The following is a 25,568-nucleotide window of genomic DNA, read 5'->3' as shown; positions in this document are numbered from 1 at the left end:
TTATATTGGAGAAGCGAATTCAATATTGTGATTGTTCATGGAACGAGCGATAAAAAGAAAGAGAGCATTAAATAGTACGATTTCGCAAGTGATTTGTATCAAACAAGAAAAAAGCAATGTACAAACGCTGAAAAATATAATTATGCAAAATATGGCGACAAAGGATGCGAATAATGCTGAATCAAGATAAAGTAGAAAAAATAAAGAAAACGTATAGATGGGGAGAAAAACGATGTGTAGGCAAAAAATATTTTTAATGCTAACAACCAAAAATATATGTGAGAACATATTTTGATTTTATATTTCATAGGTAACGGATTATTGAAATTTATTTTTTTATTTATATTTAATTCAGGAATACAATTTCGCCGCAAGCGATAAAATATAAATAGAAAACATTTGCGCTGAAGTCTATTGAAATCCTTTTGTCCCATTTTATCCTTTTGTATGTTAAGACGTAAGATATTGAATATACTGTATTAAAACGGTAGTAATAACAAATATTGTTATTTTAATAGATTTAAAAACTCAAGAGCTATATACATATACATTTTAATGTTTATGTAAAGGCACATTCTCAGAATCAATTAAAATATTTTTTTTAAATATAAAGCTCTACGTCCATCACTTAATATTTTGCTTATTTTTTTAATTTTTATTTCTTACAATATGTAATTTTTTAATGTTAAATTCCTAATAGTATTACGTTTATTTTAGTAATTAAAAAACTCTATATTAAGGGAAAGGTAGTCTTCTGAGAGCACCGCCATTAAATTGCCGAGACGTCCTATTAAATTTCTTCAGTGTCCATCGAAGAATGTCGTCGCCGTCTACAAAGCCCAATTTTATAGCGTGGCACGTCTCCTTTCCAAGAGACGACCCCATCTCGTATTGATCCCTTTGAATGATTGATTGAGTGCGGTATGTTCTGGCCGCAAAGGGATAAGAGTGCAGGAATGTTTGAGTCGCGTTCACGTTTTAATTAAAAAATATACGCTTTTAATTAAATCGCGATAACAACGCGCGCCGCAAATGTCACCAAGCCAATAATTCGTGGTATTTTTTGTATTTTCACCTACATATCTATGTATGATACATGTGTGCAAATGTGTAGATACGTATTTTTGGTGCTTATCTACAACTAACATTTTTAAATACATACATATGTGATTTTCTCTATGAGCGAAAGTATCTCACAATAAAAAAAATATAATGATACCTAATACAATCGACCAAGATGGATTTTAATCAATCATCACGATGTTCACTTGTAGGATTATAAAAAAATGCTAGTAGTTATTAGTTTTATATTTAAATAAACGCGATTCTTTTATTTGATTAGAAACATGCAGTTTTCGTTAGGTTCTGCGTAACGTGGTCAAGTTTATCAAGTATTAGTCGCAGCATTTTTTTCCTTCTAATGGTTTACCAATAATACTTTTATTGTACGAATAGAGAACTGGCAATTTGTTTTTGTTTATGGTGATGATGTTATAAATAAGGTTCTTTCTACAAATAAATGACGTTTGCAATATTTTTTCCAAGATAATCAGCTTTGTTATGAGGAACGCGTTTCACACTGTCAATTCATCAGTTATTCGTGTATTTTATGTCACTTTAGTTTGCAGAATTAATAAATCAGAATCTATAATTTGAAATTTACAAATAACCAAATACTTCTTTTTAATCAAAAAACTTTAGAAAAGGTTCTTCCCATATCATTATATATGGATATTTGGTTAATTGCGTTTAGATACGAATCACCGAATTCTCGCAGAAAGTATGTCGCTAAGAGGTACTGTTCACAATCAAACTATTCTCGAGAAATTTCTGTTTTGAGTTTTGAAAAGTCTTTGAGAGTTACGATTGCGTCCTTTTCTGATGCTCGTTAGTCAGGATGCCCGCACTAGACTTGCTTATGGCTGTCGCTATCTGGATCCTTAATACGCTGGCATTGCACATTGAGATATTTGTGTCAGCTACAATAAGCTGGTCCGATTCTTATTAATGGTTTTTCTACCTTACTTATGATATATTTTTTTTGTGTATTATAATAATACAATATATTGTTTTTTTTATGAGCATAAATATTGTTGACAATGGTTTATATTTAATTAAAAATAAATAATTTTCAACTAGTTTGATTAGAACATTTTTATTTATAATATTATGATTAATTTAGTTTTTACTAAAAGAGATATATTTTTCACAAAATATACCATTTTAATATAAATAAATATTAAAGTATTTTTTGTGGTTGTTTTATTTATTATATATTGATAATGAGGGCTTCTACTGAGTTTATTAACAATTCATGAGTATTTTAAAATCAGTTAAACTTTTTAGCACACCGTATTTTATTTACTTTTGCTTTGTTAATTTGCAGCTTTTTTAACTTTACTCATACTCTCATACACTATGGGACAGAAAATCAATCTACCGGCCCGAAAATCCCATGAGACCTACCCCCCGAATTCGTGCATCAGAACCACTCGGGCGTACGCAAATAGACGAAAACCACCCCCCGAATATGTATAAATTTATATGTATGTGAGGGTATAAATGCGTTTACATCACACTTAATTTAACTTTATATCATTATCAATCATTGGGTAAGCATAAATCATAAATTTTGCCTGATGGAAAAACGGGTTATCTTTCGCGTGTATATTTGCGAGATAGTTTAGCTTTTATAAGAAAGGTTATATTTATGCATAATATTTATATGGGTGAATATTATTAAAAGCTACTAATATTTTTTTTAAATCCCAAAAATTAAAGTTTTTACATTGTTGAATATTTTATATTTATAATATATAATAATTTATTTTTAGATTTTTTTCATTAAACACAATTGATGTAAACTTAAAATATTATTCGGTTTTTCTAAGCAATCTTGTTTTATAATAAATTATGAAAAACTATTTGACCTAAAAGAATTTTTATGGAAAAATTCAGGGTGAATTGTAATATTTATTAAAGCTCTAAATATCACTAAGCTGAGTTAAAATTATTTTATTTTTATCACAATTTTAATTAATTTAGCTAGCATTACTTTAACAGCTCTGCATCAAAGAGATCAAAAGGCAATTGCAAACTGTTGCAAACGAAAGCAAATATGCTCACCTGATTTGAATGTTGTCACCGGTAAAATCCACTTTATCACAATAAATGCGCCCTCGCCGGTATTTTTATTTATTAAAAACTAATGATAAACTTTTATTTTTAAGCTTGAAATGTAAAATATATAAAGAAAAAGAAATAAAATTGACGTGAGATTTTATATCGTCATCTTTAATTTAAATGGTACTCCTGAGGTATTTAGCTGTACCAATCCAATGTACTGGTTTATTGAAGTGCATAGGGTTGATAGTAATTTTCACTGTATATTTCTTCTGTTTAGTTTTTCATACAGTTTCAATTTTGCAGTTTCGAGTATATTGATATAAACTATTAATATATTTAAAAAAATATTTTGTGATACTCACGAAAGTGTAGGTTAAATTACGATCTTGTTAAAAATAAAATAATCTGAAAATTAGCATTAGATTATATCTGCTGCAAAAATATTTTTTTAAACCATAATATACACCAATATAAATAGTTTGTTATCTAGCAATATTACTTTCTTTATTCGTAACAATTATTAATTCACTAGATTTACCCCTATATTGCTTTCGGCGCTTGTATGATATAAACTTTCCTTGTGTTCATTTCTATTCCAAATTGACATAGGAAATAAAATTATATGGATGAAACTTTTCATACGAAGCGCTCGTGGAAAATGAGTTCGTTTGTATTTACAAGTGTGCGTTGTATACTACGCACGCTACCTTCATTTCTTACATTCGTTAGCCGCAAAACCCTGGGGAGGACAGAGGTAAAAGAGGCACAAAAAGGATCGACAAACAAAGCTGTTTGGTTTCGTTATTTATTCTAACGTGCACTAATTAGAAATATTGCGGAAAGGGGATGGATTCGCATTAGATCATTATAGATCACTCTGTCGGAACGCACTAAGCGAAATTGAAATATAAATGGTTTCGTAATTTCCAAATACCAATCTTGAGGCGATTAAGCATTCGAAGTTATTGGTAGCTTTTAGCCTAATAGTTTCTCTGTTTTGAAAAATTAAAATAAAATTAAGAGTATAACACAAGTTAATTTTTGGGAATAATAAATTTGTTGTCAATTTCTCGATAAAAGTAAAATTATATCTAACATCAGTGCTTCCATTCGAAGCAATGGAATAATACTTAAAAGTATTTGTAAGTTTCTAGGATAAAAATATATCTGCTGTAATTTAATAATTTTTATTATTTTTTGTAAAAATGTGAGATTTTTATTGTATAAATATATATTCCGTTCCGTTTCGTTTCATAAAACCTTTGGTATATCCAAGTTGCTAATTTTTAAATCGGAAATGGTAATTATTTTTAAGATTTATAAAATGTTTTTAATTTTTGTAATTAATACAGAGGATGTGGACAGCTTTTATTGAGAAAATTAAAAATTTATAAAGGAATAATATCATCAATATATAAATCTTCGATACGAAATTATCGACGTTAATACATCACTGATATTTTTTCATCCCAGTTTTTAAAACGTAAATCCCGGGAGTCAGAATTATATGAATTATAAAATTTCCCGAGATTTCCCTCCTGTGAAGGACCCACTACTTGCGGTATATTAAATTTTAAAATAAATAAAATGTAGTGTCTCTAAAAATTAGGTTTTATTACATTTTAAAAATTCTTTATTTTACAACAAAAAATAGTCGTCAGTCTTTTTTTCATGAAACGAAATTTTGTCGTATAGTTTACATTTTGATTTCATCAGTTTTTTTGAGATAATGTAGAAGCCATGCTGAAAAAAAATTAATTTATTTGAAGGTATGCAATATTATTATTGAAAATATTATGTAAAAGTGTGCATTTTTTTGCATTCTAGTGAAATTCAAAAAACATATGGGATATAAATTAAAAATTTTGTTGTTGAAAAGTGGGTGATGAGTCAATTAAGTTTAGGAATCTATGGTCTAGACCAGGTGTGGGAAACGTTTTAATTTCTAAAGGCCGCATTCATTTATCTGATTCAACTTAAGGCCGGACTCAAAAAAACGTTGCCCCCCCCCCTCCAAAATGAATATTTTTATTTTAAAAATCTATTAATAAAAAATCACAAAATTTTAAATTGATGTTATTGTTAAATGTAAATTGATGTTATTGTTAAAAAACAGAAAATCACAGGAATGTTATACTTATTTAAAGAAATCATATTATACAGAGAAATCTCTTTGTAACGAATACTGAAATACCGAAATTCCCAATATAACGAATTTTCAATTTGCACTGAAAAACTTTCATACAAAATGTTTTCCTTGTAACGAATAATGATCTAAGTATAACGAAATATTTTGTTTCGAATTTAAGAATGGCGTTACAACTTGGCACAATATTTTTCCGAATTCAGTTTGTCCTTGAATTGGCGTGTTTTGCCGACCCTCAAAGTTTTTTTAACAAATTTTATTGTATTCATTACAGTATCATTAAAAATGGACATAAAACTATCCGTCAATCTTTTAAGAGGTTATTTTGATGCTGTATTAATATGGTAATTAAAAATAAAATAAAAATATATTATTTTCCTTACATTCAATATGACGAAATTTCAGTAAAACGAATTTTTATTTAGTTTTAGTATAATTTTGCAATTTGACATTTACTTTTTCACTTAATATATTTTTTTTTGTTGTACATGTAAAATATTCTCTACGAGCTAAAGTAGCTCATTTTTAGAGCATTCTAATATGTATACACCATATGTTCAACCTAGATAAATTTTATCCGTAAGATTTAAAAAATCTAGGAAAATCTTATTTGTGATGATCTATTGATATTTTAATTATTTAATAATCACTAATTATGATCTCCAGATATGATATAAATTAAAAAACATAGGTTGATATGGGATTCAAACCAGGTGCTTACGGGTTTTAGTCATTGACTATCCTGCTGGTCATATCGTTTATATATACTATCAATAATAATGGTAAATCGTGAAAAAATGTTAAAATAATCAATTCTTAATAAAATAATTAAAAAAATAATTTAAAACTATATTACTAATATTTATATTCTCAATTTTTTTACAATATGATTTTTGTTTAAAAGATTGTTTGTATAATATAAATACTTAATGCACAGTTTAAGATACATAAGCTTCTTGGTCCTAATTTTTTTATATATTAAAATCTGTTGACATCAAAAGCTCCGCCATTATAAACTCTTTGATGTATTGAAACCAGTATATATGTATTTTTGCGGCAATTAATAGCTCTCAACGGCTGGCTATTAAGCCGTTGATGTAGAGACCTCCCGTGCAGTGCAAGCACGTTTTGACGTCATTATCGGCGACGTAAACTTCACGGCGAAGCTTTTCTCGTTGCTTCTAATTAACAGACGTCCGTAATTGGGAACATGCAATAAAAAACATTCATCGGGCACAACGGCTCCAAAGCTTCTGCCACTAGCCCCTCTCTCGCTGGAAATTTCTCTCTTTCTCTCCAGTACTATTTTTATTTTTATTTTCCTTTTGCTTTGCACGGGCGGCGATCCCTCTAATTTTTACTTCATACATTTCTTGAGAGCTTCGCACGTGAACTGTTGTGTAATTGTAACTTTGGAGTTTTAGTGCATGCGCGTCTCTATTGTGTTGCGGAAATAAAGACGGCTTTAATTTAATTAGAGGACTATTTTGCTAGCGTTTTGAACAATTCGCGCGAGTAATTACTTTATTAACACCATATTTAATTTCTATTATAATTTATGAAATGAGAAATTAGCAATTTTAGAAAAATTAGTGACCGAGTAATTACTTAGATGACAGAAGAGCTAATAAAACTTGTGTATAATTCACTAAAATATATGTATAATTTATTTTACTCGAATTTGGGTGGTCGTCAATTATTAGATTGGCGATGAATGCTTGATGTCTATCGAGTGCTTTTATAATGATTCTTCAATGAAACTTGGACGAATAAAAGACATGCGAATTATAGCTAATTAGCGTCTAGCTCAACCTCTGAAATAATTACTTTTAGTAAAAGCTAGTTCTTTGGCAACCGACCAATAATTACAAAGGATAGTTTGAACAATGCGTTTTTGATGCGTCTTTAAATAAAACGGTATAAGTAGATTTTTTGTAATTGATAGTTTATGATTTATATTTTGTTATATTCAAAAATTTTACAAATCTTTGCTTATATCAAAATATTGTCGTTTGCAAATTTCTAAATGCCATTGTTCAAACTCCACAATTTATTCGTCATGAACGTAACTTTTATTGTTTAGTATGTACTATACCGTTTAGTGTAGTACTTGATAAATCTTAAAATTGGTAATAAAATGTATTGATCATCAAACGCTTAATGAATTTTTCTTAGACTTTTGAATAAGCGCAACCCCTATCTTGACACAAGAAACACTCAAATGTTCATAAAAAAAAAACTATTTCAGACCTGACCTTAATTTGGTTAATACAACAGAAACATTTAAACTTACATCATTAAGATCCTGACATTTTACTTTCTATGCTTCTTTTTTTCAAAATCACAATACTAACAAATAGCTATGAATTTTACATATTTTTCAAAAGCTCTTTTGGAATAAAAAAAATACGATTTGTTCATTGTTTCACCAACAGTTATTAATCACTCATTATCAATGCAGTTTTCGTGAAATGGTTCTATTTGTATCTAAAATATTTTGAGAAATATCAATACTAACAAATGGCTAGAACAATTTAAACTAACAATTTAGTCTAAGGTTATAATATTATAATGTAAAATGTATTCACATATATTAGTTAATTGCTTTAATTTGACCTACTTAAATTTATAATTAACGTGTCTTCACAAATGATCACAGATGCCTTTAGAGAGAAATATATATTATAATTTAACTAAAAAATTAGTAAATTGTATTTAAATGTATACTAAAATATACATTTCGGTTGATATTTCAACGGGTATAAGCATAGTTTTAATATATTATAATGAAGTAAAGAAGAAACACGTGCGTTATTAAAACTCGTAAGTTTTTATGGGGCATAAAAGTCAAGAGACACAACCAAAAGTGTGACGCTATAAGTTCTCGTCGTTCATATTTGGAAGTTATTTAATGTTTAGAAGTTTTTATAAAGTAGTTTGAGCGATAGATAAAATATAATGCGACTAAATAACTTCGAAAAATGTGTAATACATAAAAATCTATATTTATAAAAATATATGTGTTATATAATATTTTTATAAAGAGTTTATCAAGAGATAAATATTATGGCATTCTCTTTTTAGTTCAAGTATTATTATTATGAAAGAAAAAGTTTTCGAAACGTGGCACAAAAGTGTCACATTCAGAAAATTTATTAAATAGATTCTTCTAAGAGAGTAGTATCATCAGATTAGATTAGCTTTTACAGGGCAAAAAAAATATTTTGGAATTTGAGTTTGATCATATTTATACATGAAGTAAATTTGATAAAAAATATATAAAATGTTTATTAGTTTGCTAGAAACACCAAAATTTTAGCGTCATATTTATAATATATTTAATGAAAATAGACAGATAATGTTATAGAGAAACTTTTATTGGAAATATTAATTATAAAAAAAAAATATATTTAATAGTTTTCTAGAAAGTCACCATCATTTATGTGCTCAATATCTATAATATATTTATCTTTAGGCATATTTGCTACAACAAAAAATATTTATAATTCTATAAAAACATATTTTATTTTTATATACTTTTAATAATACTTATTTTTAAACTGTGGTTTTTATTAACTAAATGGTTTAATAGGTTTAAATACACCTATAGATCAATTAAGAGGGATAGAATTAAATTTTAATTAAGTATTCATATTTTTTGGTATATTTCATATTTTAAATTGGTAATTCACAAAAATAACTAAAAGAATGAATATTTTTTTAAGTATATACATTCATTTATTTAATTTTTGTGTTTTGTAAAACTGATATATTGTATTGATATTCTGATCGTGACATTGTGATATAAACTAGTTAATGAAATAAGCATTTGTCTGGCAAGTTAATTTTTGTTTTATTTATCGACTGTCCTTGACTTACTTACTAGCATAGCGAATCACTAAAATTAAATGTCCATTTCAGGATCAATGTCTCAATCGTATTTTACTAGAACAACTATATATATACATATGTACCAATAAGATGTATTTTATGATTCAAAATTTTACATCATTTTAGATCCAAATGCATTGAATAAACATTTTAGAATCCAACTAGATAACAAGAGCTTCTAACAGGATACAGAATGCTTTTCTGTCCTACTAGGAAGTCTAATTTTTATGATAGTTGTTAGTTAAAAAGCAAAAATTAAATATGTAAATATTTGTCTGATTATATATATATATATTTTTAAATTATTGTTACGTATTATTTTAATGTTTCAATTGAATAAACATGTTACGGATTCGTTTTCGCTCAAGAGCGCGCTCCGCGCCACGTAAAAGCCGAAACGTGTCTGGAATCCTTTCAAGTTTGAACCGTGAGCCCGTTATTAGTGCCATCTCTGGTAAAATGCTAATTTGGCAAACGAGCCAGTTTGAAACAATCGCACACATTTCGTCGCCATCCGAGACGATCGGAATCGTTTGATTGGTTCTTAGGTCATAGGGTCACGAATCGTTCCGGTCATTGGAAGGGTGCCCGAGCGTGACTCCCTTTCGGTGTACCGACCTTTGAAATGGTAATACCGCACTCTCCTCGGTAACAATCCAAACAACTTTATTGCAAACCGCTAACGAACGTTTCATTTTTGTTTCGCAGGTGGCGTGATTTCGCCGGAGCGTCGGAATATGCAAAATGTTGAAGATAAACGACGTCTGCGGGACTCTGACGAATGGCCATCTAATAAAACGGTGGATTTCTAATTTACCCCCTATGAGTGTTTTGCCTGCGAAACGTCACGGGTGCAAGACTAATGATTAAAACACACGAAACGCCATTAAGCCTTCCCTAAATATCTCGGCGGGAGCAGTTAAGAAAGCTCTAATGAAAGCTCAAACGACGCCCTGCGGCGTTAGAATCAATTAAACTTGTTAACTGTAGGTGCAGTGGTGAAGTGCGAGACAAAAGGTTTAAAGAGAAAAATGGACGAGGATAGGCCAGGCTCGGCGCATTGCAAACACAATGATATACCAGAGACGCATCGGTACGGATGCGGATCTAGAGGCAGAGATTCGCTAATGAATACGAAACTGCCTGATCCGGCAATAAAGAAGATGGGCGATGCTTCGATGACTTGCCAGAATTCCCCTTTGGCTAAGAGAAAGCTTCAGGTGACGATCGATCCTTCGGCGTTCGCAAAAACCGGCGGTAATTGCACGCCTATTTGCAAGAAGCGCCTGGAGAATGTTGGCATTTTGATGAGGGACAAAAACAGTGGCAGTTTTCCCAACACCCCTCAAACGATCAGAAGGGCAGAAATTGCTAATGCGATGATGTCCGTTAATAATTCACCAGTAGTATCCAGAAGAAGCGAGCTCATGTCGGATGGATTAAGCGTTCACAATCCTTCGCCCCTATTGAGCAGAAGATCTGAAATATTATTTGGAGATTGTGGAAGTGCTTCGAGTTCGCCATTATTGAGCAGAAGTGCGAAGGCATTCGGGTCGCCGGCGCGTAGTATCGGAGAACCGGGAGTGTTTAGTTCACCAGTGCATTCGATCGGATCCTTGGAACCTGGATGGATCGAAGACTGCGAAGAGTTCGAGCTGACCGAAGCTGGCGACCAGACCGTCGTGGCAGGATGGCTCAAGTTCAGAGACAACAAAAGGGTATATATACTTTTCATATTTTTATACTAACAAAAGGGAAGCTTTTCGCTTTGAAACAGCTCATTCAACACTTTTGATTGTTCAAATAAAAAACATGGTAATTAATCTTTCTCCAGACGTCAGACTGCTGACTTTTAAAAATTAATGGTTCTTTGCGCAATTATCATTATATGCGTCGATCGTTAGCGCAATGAATATTTCTCAAGTGAATTTAAAAAATTATGCATGCGCTAGTAATTCAATGTAGCTATTAGAAGCACTCAAAAAGGGTTCAAAGGAAGTGCAGACAGTATGATTAAAAGTTGTGTCCACCTCGCCAGTTAAGGCTAACTACGTAAATAATGGCTGATTTGGAAAGCTCTCTGCTGCTGTGGGGAAACTGTTTAAAAAGTTAAAAGTTTTTTTGTTTCATTCACCACTAGTTTTCATCGAAGAGCGATATAACCTCTAACTTTGTAACTAAGATGGATATTTAGTAATTAGTTTAGATCAAGCAGCCAATTGGAGCAGTTACGCCATTGACGCGAGGTTCTTATAAACTTCTTAAACTTTTTTAAGTTTAACTATATCAAGTTAAAAACACACAAATAATCAGTTAATAAAATTACTTTAAATATATATGATAAAATAATTATTTTTTTATACAAATAACATTAGGTACAGCTAAAATAAGGACTATAAATTTTGTCATTTCTGTTTTTTATGTTGTCCTGGGTATTGCGTCAATAACAACCTTCATGGATGCTTCTAGTCCTTTATTATTGCGTGGCTTTGCTTTGTACACTTCTTAGCAATGAGACCTTGGGTCAAATATTCATACATACATATATGTAGTATAATATATCATTTCATTATTTGTTTATTTATACGTACTTTTTTTAGCAAATAATTTTTTTGTGCATAATATGCAAAATACTCAATCAACTGACTGTAGCGATGATGTTTGGTTTAGATTGTTGGGTTTTTAATCATATGCAAATTACATTTAAATTATTTTCGTTTGCGTTTTACCGATTGATAATATCACTTATGATTAAATAAATTTCCAGTCAATATTTTCAATGAATATATTTTTCTCGATTTTATTAATTTTGTAAAAATATTTCGATGTGATTTAGGTCATCATTTATTATAAATATTTTAAGTTATTTAAGTTTTTGTAACATCAATTACTATCATTTGTTAACAAACATAACCTAACTAAGGGATGTCTCTGAAAAGTCTCAGAGGAGTTCTTAGACATATTACCTGAGGGAAGTGTTAAGAGGGAGTGATTATTGGTTGCCTGGGTTTTTATATTTATATGCATGAGAGATTTTGTTATTGAGACGATCAATTATATAATATGACTGTGGTGAGTTTTTTTTAAACAAATTGCCGTTGATTATGATTATTATAGATTATAAACAGCCGTTTTGAGGGTAGGCCTAATATTTCTTAAGACGACAAATAGATATTTTAATCCTTTCTAATTCTTAGCGTGTACCTTGTGACTTCAGCTGTTAGAATATATCTTACGGTGGTGTCCCATTTCTACATAGAAATCCAGTTTTAATAGGCGATTAAAATTCTTTATCACAAGTCTTTATTATGATTAAATAACAAATTGTGAATAAAAGAGTGGCTTAATTAATGAACTTGACAATTTCATCTTTACTAAGCAAAACCTTCTTGTAATAGTATTGTAAAAAAATAAAAATGAAAGATTATTTTTACTTTTCTTTTTGTAGTAGCATTCGTGCCTCATGCATGCAATAAATTTTACTTAATTTCTTCGAATAACACTCTGACACAGCACATTACAACTTTTTATTTACCACTCAAACCCAAAGCTCTGTAATTCTAAAACGATTTCAGTACACCGTCCGCTGTATTTTTACACACTCAAAGGCGGCTATTATATGGTGTCGAAAGCGCGAAATTGAAATTCGCGTGCGACGGACGTTTCGCCAATGTTTGAAAAGGTTGCAGCAGTCGTATGGGGCACGCTGGTGATGTATGTGCGGTGTCTGCAAGAAGCTGCAACTGGAGCTGGCGTAATGGACGTTAGATGTCACCCGGAAGTGGATGTATGCGGTAATGGGAAGTGGCAATGCGATGCATCGGCCGTGTTACTTTAACGCTCCGCAGGGACGTACTTGGGGTCACTTGGCTCAGAGTTAACCGTATTTAATTTATTGTGCGACAGCACGCCAAGGCATAACTGTATGCCTTTTATATGCATTATAAATTGCGAAGGATAATAAGTTAAGAAAATTGCAGTTTTGCGTTTTTCATAACTCAAAATACCAGATTGTACAATCAGCGTTTTGAGTTTGAAAGCTATATTATATCGTAGTATAATTAATGCCATACCAAGATTTATATATTTACTATTTGAATAGTATATACACGTTATTAAAACATATTTTTACCCGATTCCTATATAAGTATAAAACAAATTAAAAAGCAATCTTTCGGTCAACGTTCGACACTTTCGCAGCCGCAATAAAAAAGTTACACGAGCCTCTGTTCCTCTCTCCCGCCATTGATTCGCAATTGATCGACGTCTACAATTGACTGGATGTTAAGTTGAAGCACAGGATCATTAATTGGCATCGGCCCGTCAAAGTGACATTGGCAAAATGCGCCCGGGGTGCCAGAGAGGGATTGATAATTGGATTCGTCCGTTAGGCGTCGCGACGCTTTTGTCACTTATTTTCCACAGACTCTCGAGCATAAATCACGCGACGACAAGGAAAACCGTTTGTTTGTTTGTTTGTTCGTATATATGCGTGTATGTTTGTATGTATGTGCGTATGTGTGGATAGCGACAGCGTTAAAAGGGACACGCCGTTTGAATAAACAGCGAATTACGCGCTGCACGACAAATTTTAGGCCATAATAAATTATGCCGCTCGCGATGTGAGAGCAAACGACTGTATTTATTTAATGTGACGTTTGTTTTAATTGTGTTTTTATTTAATTTTTACTTTTGGTCTATTACAAACATTGGTAATGAGCGCGATATTATGATACTGTAATGTTACACCAATTATTTTGCTAGGGTAAATATGTTTTGTAATTGTTAAATTAATTAAATTAATCGAGCAAAATTATTTTGAATTTAGTCTAGTTACAAATAAATCTATTATTAATTTAATGTAAAATATTTTCAACAGCCATTGAAAGTGCTTGCATTTTTAGTCTATGAGTCTTTCTTACTTTAACACAAAAAATACATATTATAAAATCGACTTATATGTTACTATTTGATGCTTGAGAAAAACTAAATATTATTCAATTTATGAAAATATAATATATGACATGCCATTTGCTCATCTGATTTGTTCGTGTGAATAAAAAAACTTGCTATAATGCACTATTTTCAATGATAATGAAAAATACACAATAACAATTTTTTTACAAATGTCATTTATTGATGATCCTTTATCACATGCTAACTAAACAAGTAAAATTTAATTGTACAAGATCTAATGGTTTTCCCAAAGCGTCATGATGGCCATTTTATAAACAAGAATTAAAATATAAACTGTTAAAAAAAATAAAAAAATATGATGCACACGCCAAGCATAGATGAATTGTCGACATTACCCCTTAGCAACTTTAAAAAGTTTTTAGTTTAATAGACGCTATGCTTAGAATGTAATTAATTAAATCCCAATGCTTTAGAATACAAATATGGATACGACCAGTACCTCTTGTAGATCTTAGAACTTTTCTTAAGATTCTCTTTCACTACAAAAAGTACTTCGCTTATTTGAACTGCCAAACAGTAAAGATATATATAAAAATGTTACGAACTAGCGTATCGCACAGAACTTGAATCGGCAATAAATTATTAAAGTGACACGCGCTCCGCATAACAAAGCCGGGCATCTCAACTTCTTATCGCAAACTTTAACGACGTGCATAAAAATCTTGATTCCTGTTCTAACGTCATCTATTTTTGCTAAAGAACGTGTAACTGTAAGGTTGTCGGTCGATAACCTACACAGCAGAATAGAAAGCGAATTCGCATTTGTATTAATAATCTAAAATACTTTCAGGTCCTCGGCATATAAAAATTTACTATCTAGTATCTCAATCAACCACTTTTTAAGTTCATTTAGTCTGCTTTATAGTAGTGCGGCGTCTTTTTATATATTATATTTATGGATTCAGTGTGCATTTTATTCGTATATCTTTAATACTTGCACTACATTCTCTGGAAGTTGGCCAAGGTTGGCCAAGGACGGAGAATATAGTGAGTTAATTCGGGGTTACTTCGGTCGAGTTTGGTTCTGCCCGCTCTAAAATCTCTCAGAAGTTGTCCGAGGTTACCGAGAACGGGAGGTAAAGTGAAGGTAATTCAGTCGACTTGGCCAGATTTGAGCGCTTCCGAACATTGTCGGCAAACGGACCGAAGTCGAAGCTGCCTTTTCGAGCGCGAGCGGTGAGATACTTCCCCTTTCGCTCGCGTATTAAGTGACAAGAATGAGAGGGATAATGATATCGTTTTTCGCAAACTGAGATAGAAGGAGTAACTCGGTTCAATTTCAGTATGCGCGTAGGCGTCCTATGGTCAACACGCATGTTGAGCGCTGCATCGTGATCACGTGGTCAAGTTATAATACCACATGCTTATCGGGGACTTCAACAGACTCTTACTGACTGACTTACAAGGTCAGGGCTATGCACTTTGTGGTGATGGTATGTGGTTCGACTTGTTGATTGTTAATAGTCAATTTTTTAGTAAAATTGATAAGCTGAGATTTAGCCTGATTTAGTAGAAGTAGTGCACCGGTCCCAGTACATTACCTATAGGTATTCTAGCTAATATCTTTCTGAGGAAAAATGTGTCTTTTTGATTGATCCTGAAGTATCTTTCTGTTATATAAAACTTTAATAACAAATTATATGGTTCAGATAAAAGAGAGAATTAGCTTTGCGGCACACGAACGCTCTACCCGGAAGTTAAACTAGTAAGACTGAATTAGCTGCTTGTCTTAAACTATTTTGAACAGCAGTTTCTTATATAGCTCTGCGACATTTTCTGTTTGTTATCCTGGTTTTGGGAGTGTAATCATTTTAGCTACCTTCCACTGATATAGCACGTATTTGAGTCCAAAAGAAGCGTTGAACAGATAAGCTAGATTTAAGTTTATATTTTAAAAAACAAATTAAATCATATCTACATAAAATCATATTCATGCGTTTTACATATGTTGATATTTTTTATGAATACCGTTTTCCTTTTTTATAAAAATAGTAACTTATGTGTGATATTATTACAAATTTCGCTTTGCTCATTTCTTCAGATGGTTCACGGAAAGTTTTCATTTACTTCATTTGTACTCAACAAAGTACCGTCATTTTATATTTTTTATAAATATTTATATAGTGTAGAGGTTTTAGAAATTTATTAAGCAGATGATCAAGCTATTTTACGATATTTTTGGCAAATTTAATATATATTTGTGGGTTTTCTTTTGTCGAAAACTAAATCTATTATCTCAAGAGGATAATAATTTATTTTAATATTGGTTTATTTGTATTTTATTTAAGACATTGCCGTCGTAGATTAGTTATATATAATACAAGTATATGACAAAGAAATGCAAAATATTGTTCTGAAAAAGTACGGAACTTTATGAATAAATAAATAAAGGGTTTTAAACACACGTAGATCATAAATTAACATTTTTTTTTAAAATATTTTGTTTAAATAAGCTTGTATTTTAATTTTTCAAGTATTGCTAGTATATGCTTTTTTATATTTATTTGGTAGAAAAATATAAAACTTGTGTCTGGTTTACGCTTGACTACATTCATTTATACTTATTCCTATTTAAACTTTGCTCTATTAAAAGTAAGAGAAAGAGACATTGGATTTTGGCAAATGGACTCAGATTTAATTTAAATAAAAAATCCAATTATTCGAACAGCTTGAAAAGTTCGCCGAACTCTTTTTCCCTTTTTCATAAAGGTGAAGTAAATATAATAGAATAGTCAGTCTGTCGCCACTTCCGGATGATCGGAAGTCGATTTTGCGATAATTTGAATTTTAAAATTGCACCATAGTAGCTATAATAAGCTGATTAATTCTTTAACGCCTCTAATCAATTCGGATTTAATTAAATTTCAAAAATGCCCGATACAAAAGTGAAGTACGGTGCAATTAAAAGCGCCTAATTTTCAGCCACCCTTTGTCGGTGTGGGGATGGGCGGTTAACTTCGCCACCCCTCGGGCGCCCAGACGCGCCTATATCGAATCCGCGTCGGTGGCAATCCTTTCTTCCAACCCTCTCGCGTTTTTCATTAAGGACATAAAAGCGGGATGAAAGTGGAGGAAAAATGTGGAAAAAGGAAATAATTGAACCGGTAGCGCGCGGCCGGCTTACGTACAAACCACTCCAAGTCTCTTTTCGCCCAGTGTTCTCGTTTTTTTTATATGGCCCATTCGGTTCCGTCGAAACTTTCTTCCTACATATACACATGCATGCACGTAGTATAATAATATGTGTATGCGTGCATATAAAGCAACTTTAAATTAGCTTTTACGAAACGCTTAATATATTATTAAAACAAAAGAACAAATTTAAGGAATTCAGTTATTTTTTTCAAATACTACTTTATAACTATAGTTGTACTTCTTATTTTACAAGAATCAATCATTCATGTGAATACTATCACCTATAATATCTAAGTAAAAAATTATAAAGTTTGTTATGTGTTGATATTCAAGTTGTTTCGAAAGTTTAGAGTATGTTATAAAAACCACTGTGTGTTAATTTTGAGGCTCAATATATGAGTATTCCATTTCTGGAAATTAAGAAACTGTAATTTCGGATCGGACAGCTATCATAACGATATTACTACTAAAAAGTAATTTAACAAATTTATAAGTACATCAAAGTTGCATAGAATTGTACCCTATTTTTTATAGTATGCGATTTTAGTAAATTAATTTTAAAATTTATCTGCAAGATTATAGAATATTTAATAATATAAATACATACGAAAATCACAAGGTTCTTAATTTAATTTATTTGATCTTTGCTATACAATAAGGAAAGCTTGCAATTATTATAAAGTTTACAAATTTAGATTAGTTTTAATAAATTAACAATAGAGTCTGTTTAATTATGCGATGGAATATTCATTGCATATTATATACTGCTTTCAGATTTACACAAAGCAGCGTTAAAATGTTAGTTTTAGTTTTATATTATATCAACTATTTAGCACCCTTTTGAATATGCATATATTATAAAAGTTTAAAGTTAAACGCTGGTTTTCAGTATTTATACGTTCAAAGTTCATGAATAAAAACTGTACCTACTACATTAAAAGAGCAATTAAAAAGTTGTGGGATAGTTACAATTGTAGTTTACGTAGCTCATTAGAAAGTAAACAATTGTAAGCCAATTATTTTAAGAAATAAGACACATACATAAAATAGATTTTTATCTATTTTAGGCAAAACAATACAAAAAATGGCATATAAGTGCTCAAATATACGTATATATTATACAGTTTTATGAAATTCACTAATAAAAATAAGGGGAGACTAAAAATCGATGCTATTGAGACGTAGCATTGAATGCAATTGTTAAGGATATATTAAATAACAAATAATTTTAAAACTTGTACTCATAGTTTATGTAACTTTTTAGTTAAGGTATAGAATGAACGATACATTTATATATCCTTATTTATATAAAATTTCAAAATAGCAAAATAAAATAACTACAAGGTATAAAATAACTACTTTAAATTGTGATTTACCTTATTTCTTGACAACAATATAATCGCAATGTTAAGAGCTTTTTTACATGTGAAAGATTATTGCAATAATAACATTAGACCTAATAAAGTACCAGAACATTGAAAAAAATGCATGATGTTCTGGTACTTTAGTAGGTCTAATGTTATTATTACAATAATTTTTCACATATAAAAAAGTTCTTAAAATTGTCAATTATATAATTTTTATTTTGACATTTTAAAACTAACAAAAATTTGCAATGAATTTCCTTCTATAAAAAGAAAATATTAAAAAGTCTCAACAATATAAAGCAAATTTACAAAATTAAAATGAAAAACTCACTTAAATATTGGCATACATTTAAACACTTGTAGAAATGTGGACTAAAGTTTTGGATAAGCATATGGAGAAACTCAAGTATGTAATTTTGCCCTTAAAGTTTAATTAGACGATAAAGCTTAACACAGTTAACTATTGGTCTTTGTGAGATTTACATTAAAAAACAATGTCTCTTCTGTAAGCCACTGCTTATTTGTAATTTTACTACAAAATATAAACATTTTTTTTAAAAGACTTTATCTAAATAATGTCAATTAAAACACCTAGTTTTAGAGCTTTGATTAAGACAGCGATATAAAAAGAGGCGATGAAACTGCTATATAGGTATATATTAATCACGTTTTGATATGATAAACTGCTTCTTTAAAACTTCATGCATTTAGTTTTGTGAGCTGAATATTTTGACTGTTTAAAGTATTCTTTCAAGTACAATAGTTTGAGCAAAAAATCGTTTATTTTTGTGTCACACAGAAGTGCACTTGCCTTCGTATTGGCTTCATAAAGTTAAAAATAGTTATAAACCACTGTTCTTTAATATTTTAAAATATTTAATCAAAGGATATGTAGTTATTTTAAAACATTGTAAAGAGAGAAAATAATGATTTGATGTAAATAAATAAAATGGTATAATTATATAGGTTTTCCATGTGACAAAGTGTAAAAGTATAATTTCTTTGCAAGCCTAAGAAATATAATTAGTGACACAAATAAAACGATAAAAAAATAACTTAAGTTTAGGGATAGGTTTAATAATAATAATACGTGGTTACCGAAACGCAGAATGACTTATATAATTTTATACAGCCAAATTCCTAATTTAATTCCGTCGTTTTGAAACAGTCAATCAAATGTCACCGTAGCACTCCAATACCGGTGGAAAATTTTCGCAAGCTTCTGCTTTTGTAGTAAATTGTAAGGAAATAACTTAATAAATCGCCGTCTGCCGTGGGACTAAAACGTTTGAATGGGTTTTCTTTAACGGCTCGCCGTCGCGGAAAATTCGTTTCATGTATTTTAGCAATTACCACTGGTGTATAAAAGATTTAAGATTTAACGCTTATAAATTATTTCACATTATCTTTTCGAGGGACGCGAATATTTTAACGCTGGGATTTGCCAGTCGAAATACTATTATACATTCGTTCATATATTTAGTAATATTGTAGACCGTTAAAACGGGCTACGCCAGTTATATTTCAAGCACATGCAATTACACCTGTATAATGCGAATTCAAGGAGGAATTGCATCGTAAAAATGCACTCGTTCGTTGAATTAGATTTCGTCTTATAAAGCGGAGATCACATATGTAAGCTTAAGAGCTCTATTCGAATAACGCAATAAAATACCGGGCGATTTCACTTTATGATTATATGACATATCATTTTGTATATCATATATGTCATTCTATTAAGAGGTTATTTAAGTATTTAACTTTAACCCTTTTATGTCATAACGTAATACCGTTAAAACGTGGTTGTTAACTAATATTAAATTTGGATTATTAAAGTTCTTATTATATGTTTTTAATATTTTTGTAGTATTTAATATTTCCAAGTTATCAGTTCTGTTTATAATTTTTTTTATATAAACTAGTATTTTGTTTATTATTAATAATTAAATTATTAACCACGTAAGAGATAAATAAAAACAAAAAGCAATACCACGTTAACATCGAGCATCTTATAGACCATGCTTAAAAATATTGTTGTATTTTTATAAAATAGCACTGACGTATTGTTAAAATGCGCTCAATCAATTATGACGCGAAAAAATATTTATTTTAAAATAACCCGTGCCATGTACGTGACATATAATTTAATTGGATTTACCAGCAAACACTGACTCTGGTTTCGGACAAAACGAGTTTTAGGGCATGCTGAAGTTCACTAGCAATATATTTAAAAAATATTATTTTTATGTATACATATCTGTAAACTAAAAATGAGATTGCTTTTGTGATATATTTTAATATTATATATCTAAAATTAAAATATATTTTTTTAATTAACATGAAACATTTATTGGAAAATCATGAAAACTATAAATATAAATTGATTTATTTTATAGTAATATAATTGCTAAATTTATATTTATTTTATAATTCTTTGCCTTTTAAATATTAAATTATTGTAAATAGTATCGTTGTATCTATTTTATCTTATGAATTATCAAAGTTATATCTACAAAAAGTATGGGTCGTATGCAAATTTGAATTTGAGTGTTTTCTGCTAAGAGCGTTTTAATACAATTCATTGCATTCTCATTCTTAGCGTCAAATTAATAAAGTACTTTTTAAAGGTGCTATGTTGTATTATATATCATCGATTAAGAAGTCTCGATCGCGTCCCATATTCTTTACTGTCGCGGCCATGACGTCATCGCTTGAAAAAGCTGCACGAGCCAAAAGCTCTTCTGCTCTTTTTGCTCATTATTAACGACATACATGCGATAATTTATTAAATGCTGATGACCTAAAAGTGTTTCAAAGTACTCGCAGAAATTCGGATTCATTCTCTTTACAGAAAGATCCGCAGTCGCTTTGGTGATGATCGTCAACAATCGACTACCTATCAGCATTGACAAGTGTTATGTTGTCACATTTTCCAGTTTAATTGTCTGGCAGAATTCTTAAATAGTTTAGGCAGAGGTATTTTAAGTGAAAATATCTATTTATCTATTTAAGGTGTGCACCAATATTTTTTTAACTGTTTAATATTATTTGTATAATAGCCATCATAACGCATTGGAAAATGTCATGTTACGATAGTCAGATTTGTGATAAAAAATATATAAATAAACAATGATGTTTTAGGTGATAGCTACGAGGAGCTAAAATAATTTATTTGGCATGGTGCATATCTTATTTGTAACTATTAAAGAAAATAAAATGAATATTCTATTTAATAAATATTATGCGTCACTGTTTTTTGTTTATTAACCAAGCATTAATCGCAACTCTAAAATAATATTAGAATATCCCTGAAGCACAACTATTTGTTCACATAAAATATTTTGGGTAACGACATACTTTTACTTGTTTATTGAATAAATATTCGAATAACTTGTTTTTACATTTTTGCGGTTTTTCTATCTGTCAAATATCCTAAATGTTTAAATTATTATGTGAGTATTTACTTATAAATGTAATTTGAATTAGGGAATTTTCAATTTTTATTTTTAATATTTTTTTTTTTATTTTAATTGAATTTAAGCCACAACCATTAAATTTTACGAGACATCACACACGTTACAAATATTCAATTAGAACTGGTAATAAATATTTTTTCCGAAATTAGTCCGAGCAGAATATTATTATGGTATTCACGTTCTGGTTCGTATACACATATTATACATTATTGTATTTTTCCAGCGGGCTCAAAACTCGGGCTTAGAGGAAGGCAGCTCGCAATAATTTTACCCCCCCCCCCGACACCATTTTCGCGTCCGACTCTAAATTTCCAAATTAACGAGGGATGGACGCCTTTTTATCGGCGAGCATTTAGACGATAAACGACATTATTAAAATATCTGAACGCCGCGGCCATTACGCGCGAACGCAAATGAAAACTTGAAGAATGCCGATTTACAATGCAAATGAGCTGAAATCGTAATAGAAAAAAACATTAGTACAGAATGTCCTGTAGAAAAATATGTAAATTACAATTTATTGTGGCAAAGACATAATTATTAATAAATGTAGCTTTCATATTGCAGAATATGATAAGAATCAAGAATCAAATGAAACTTGATTGACAGAAAGTTAATTATATAAATCTTGCTTAGTGGAAGTTTTTGACATGTTTTCGTAAATGCAGCTGTATTTAAAAGTTGTTTATATGCCTTCTTATTAGCATAGGGTATTTTTTTATTATCGAAAAAACATTGGCTATAAAACAATACTGTTCCACTTGTTAGTTCAAGAATTACTTTAAACAAAAAATTCACAATGAATATCATCAGATGTACTCTACTTATTTTTGATTCTGAAAAATGGCTAAATCAGATGCATTTAACAGCCCTAAATAAAATAAAATATTTACATTGATGTCTATTCATAATAGAAAAAAAATTTTGGCCTCTACATAATTTTTTTCAATCTTATGATTCCCACACCAAACAGTTTCTTCTTATCTAATCATTACTGTAGTTCTTAGATTAGCAAAGTAAAGATAAGGCCAAATGAGCAGTTCAGAAAATCATAAGCATTTTTTTGCCATTCAAATATTTATTAAATTCTTCCAAGAAAGCCTGCATATTTTTAATGCAGATCTGGCATAAACCCACCCTTTTTTATGCAACGGTATACAAATGCAGTGGTTGTAAAACATTTAAAAATATTCGTTTAAATTATTATTTTAACAATGAAGGCTCTATGAAAATCATGATTTACCATTTTAAATAATTCTCTAGTATAAATATAATTTAATAAAGTAAGCCAGTTAAAATAATTTATAAATTCACGAGAAATATCAGTGAAATTTTATTTATTTACTGCGTGGATGATGTTCGGAAAATTTTAGCCTTGACAGGTGATGTGTTTTCATACAACTATTTTTTTCAAACGAAATTTGTTGGTGGCGTACAGGATTTAACAAGTGGTGTTTACAACCGTCAGTTAAAGGGTACCACCACTCACGTAGCTTTTTTTTCACGTTTCACTCATGTCCAATGACAGTATAGAGCAGCATATTATTTCCTATAAGATCAATTATATTTTTACTAGTAAAAATATCATCAAGTATCTACTGGTGGATTTTTATTATAATATACGCTCACTGGGAAATATATTTTTTTTTACTTTAAATACGTCTCGTAAAGCAATGTCTTATCTGGATTGTTATAAGTTGTCAGAATATCTTCGATAAAAGAAAAATAATAGCTGCGACCGTGAAATCGCGTTGGATGTTTTTGTAAAAATACATTAGCCATATTTTTGCCACTAGTGTTGTTATTGAATTAGCACCTGTCAGATAAATTATATTTATACCATAGTAATTTAATTTTATTTTTCATAAATACTAATTATTTAAACAATATAATATATTAAAATAAATCTATATTTTATCATTAAAAAATATATATAATACATATAAATTAATTTTTATGGTACATTCTGTACACATTTCCAGCATTTAGAAATGGCCCAAGACACGTGTAAGCGCAGATTCTTTCCCTTTCCCTAGCTTTATTTAAATGTGTAGCATTTTTCTCGTACGTTGAAAATTATTTTGGCAATTCCGCCGACGCTGGCCGTTTCGAGCGAGTCTTCTTAAGAAAAAAAAACAGTAAAAAAACGTATCAAGCAGATTTACGCTACGGATATATTTTTTTTGTAAATATTTTTTATAACGAAAAGCAAACGCGATCGTGGCATATTTTGCGGTTTAGCCGAAAAAAGTAATGCGGCGAAATAAAAATATTGCTCTTCGTAGTAGCTGCTAGTTAATGTGTAACAATGGGAAAACTTGCGTCAAAGTTAAAGGGACACGTAAGTCTTCACAAAAGGCTTTAAGTTTGTATCCAAGGCTATTGTCTTTGTATACTTCACAGTGTAAACAATATCAATTTGCATAATGCGATCAGTCGTTATAATTGATGATATAACAATAGATTTTAATGTTAATGTTGCATTTATAAATATTTATTTAATTAAATTTAGATTAATACAAAAATTATGATACACCATTAAAAGTCATCCGCATTCGCATTAAAAATTCTATTGTAATATTACGATATTGTCCCTGTCAATAATTTTCAATTAACGTCAAGAGAATTCTCATCAAATCGTCAATATGCCATACAATAACCGTTCGATCAAAAGGGAAAAAAGGCACACCACGTATTTTTTCTTCTCTTCCTTTACGAGTAAAAAACATCTGTGACTGACTGTACGACATTCTCATCACATCCTCTCTACGGAAAGTTTTGGCACGAAAAACTTTTTCAATACCACACCAACCGATATTCTTTGGTTCAAATTTATGCTGGACCTCGAATTTTGAGCTTGTATCGTTACTATAAACAGTATTTACGCTGGATTACACGTGCAAAACGATATTCCACCTCCGAGTACCACACAGGACACAGGGCGTTTAAAATATAGTTTAATTAAATTTCGCAAGTCGGAACCGGGTCAATTTGGAGCCGCTTTAGTGCTAATTTATATGAATTATTTATATCGGTGTGTGGTACCGGAATGGTAACATTGGCCGCCGTTAATTTTCGGACGTGTACGGTTATAATTGCGCTATATGGGACCGGATCTCGCTATCCCATAGGTAGTACACAATTATTAAATATTCAGACGAGAATCGAGCAATGCTTTCGTTTGCTAATGAAATTCGATTAGAAATACAATCATTCGCATAGTAATAATTTAATTGAAATAAATTCATTCATTTTAGAACAGTGGATAATCTTGTTAATTAGTTTTTCATTTAATAATATTACTACGATAATATTTTAAAACTTGTAATTATTTTAACGATTGCTTAACATACATTTATATATAATGAATTCGATTCAATTTTTGTTATTTTGAAGCATCCATATTCTAGTTTAGCAGAAGGTAAACACAAACAATAAACAGTAGTCGAT

At 30.2% G+C, this 25,568-nt stretch overlaps 1 protein-coding gene across 1 annotated transcript in view; it reads left to right on the top strand.

The window, feature by feature from the left end:
- The window catches only part of LOC148227268 (uncharacterized), a 60,277-nt gene that overhangs the window by 8,099 nt on the left and 26,610 nt on the right, over positions 1–25,568 (top strand). The window contains exon 3 of the mRNA XM_088202589.1: positions 9,872–10,881. Coding sequence (XP_088058715.1) covers positions 10,195–10,881 — 687 coding nt within the window. The 5' untranslated portion in view covers positions 9,872–10,194. The remainder of the gene's footprint in view (positions 1–9,871; positions 10,882–25,568) is intronic.

The sequence above is a fragment of the Plectrocnemia conspersa genome, unplaced genomic scaffold (assembly GCF_051122295.1).
Source record: "Plectrocnemia conspersa isolate PC_06_02 unplaced genomic scaffold, ASM5112229v1 ptg000013l, whole genome shotgun sequence".
Lineage (NCBI taxonomy): Eukaryota > Metazoa > Arthropoda > Insecta > Trichoptera > Polycentropodidae > Plectrocnemia > Plectrocnemia conspersa.
This window is presented reverse-complemented; position numbering and strand designations above follow the sequence as displayed.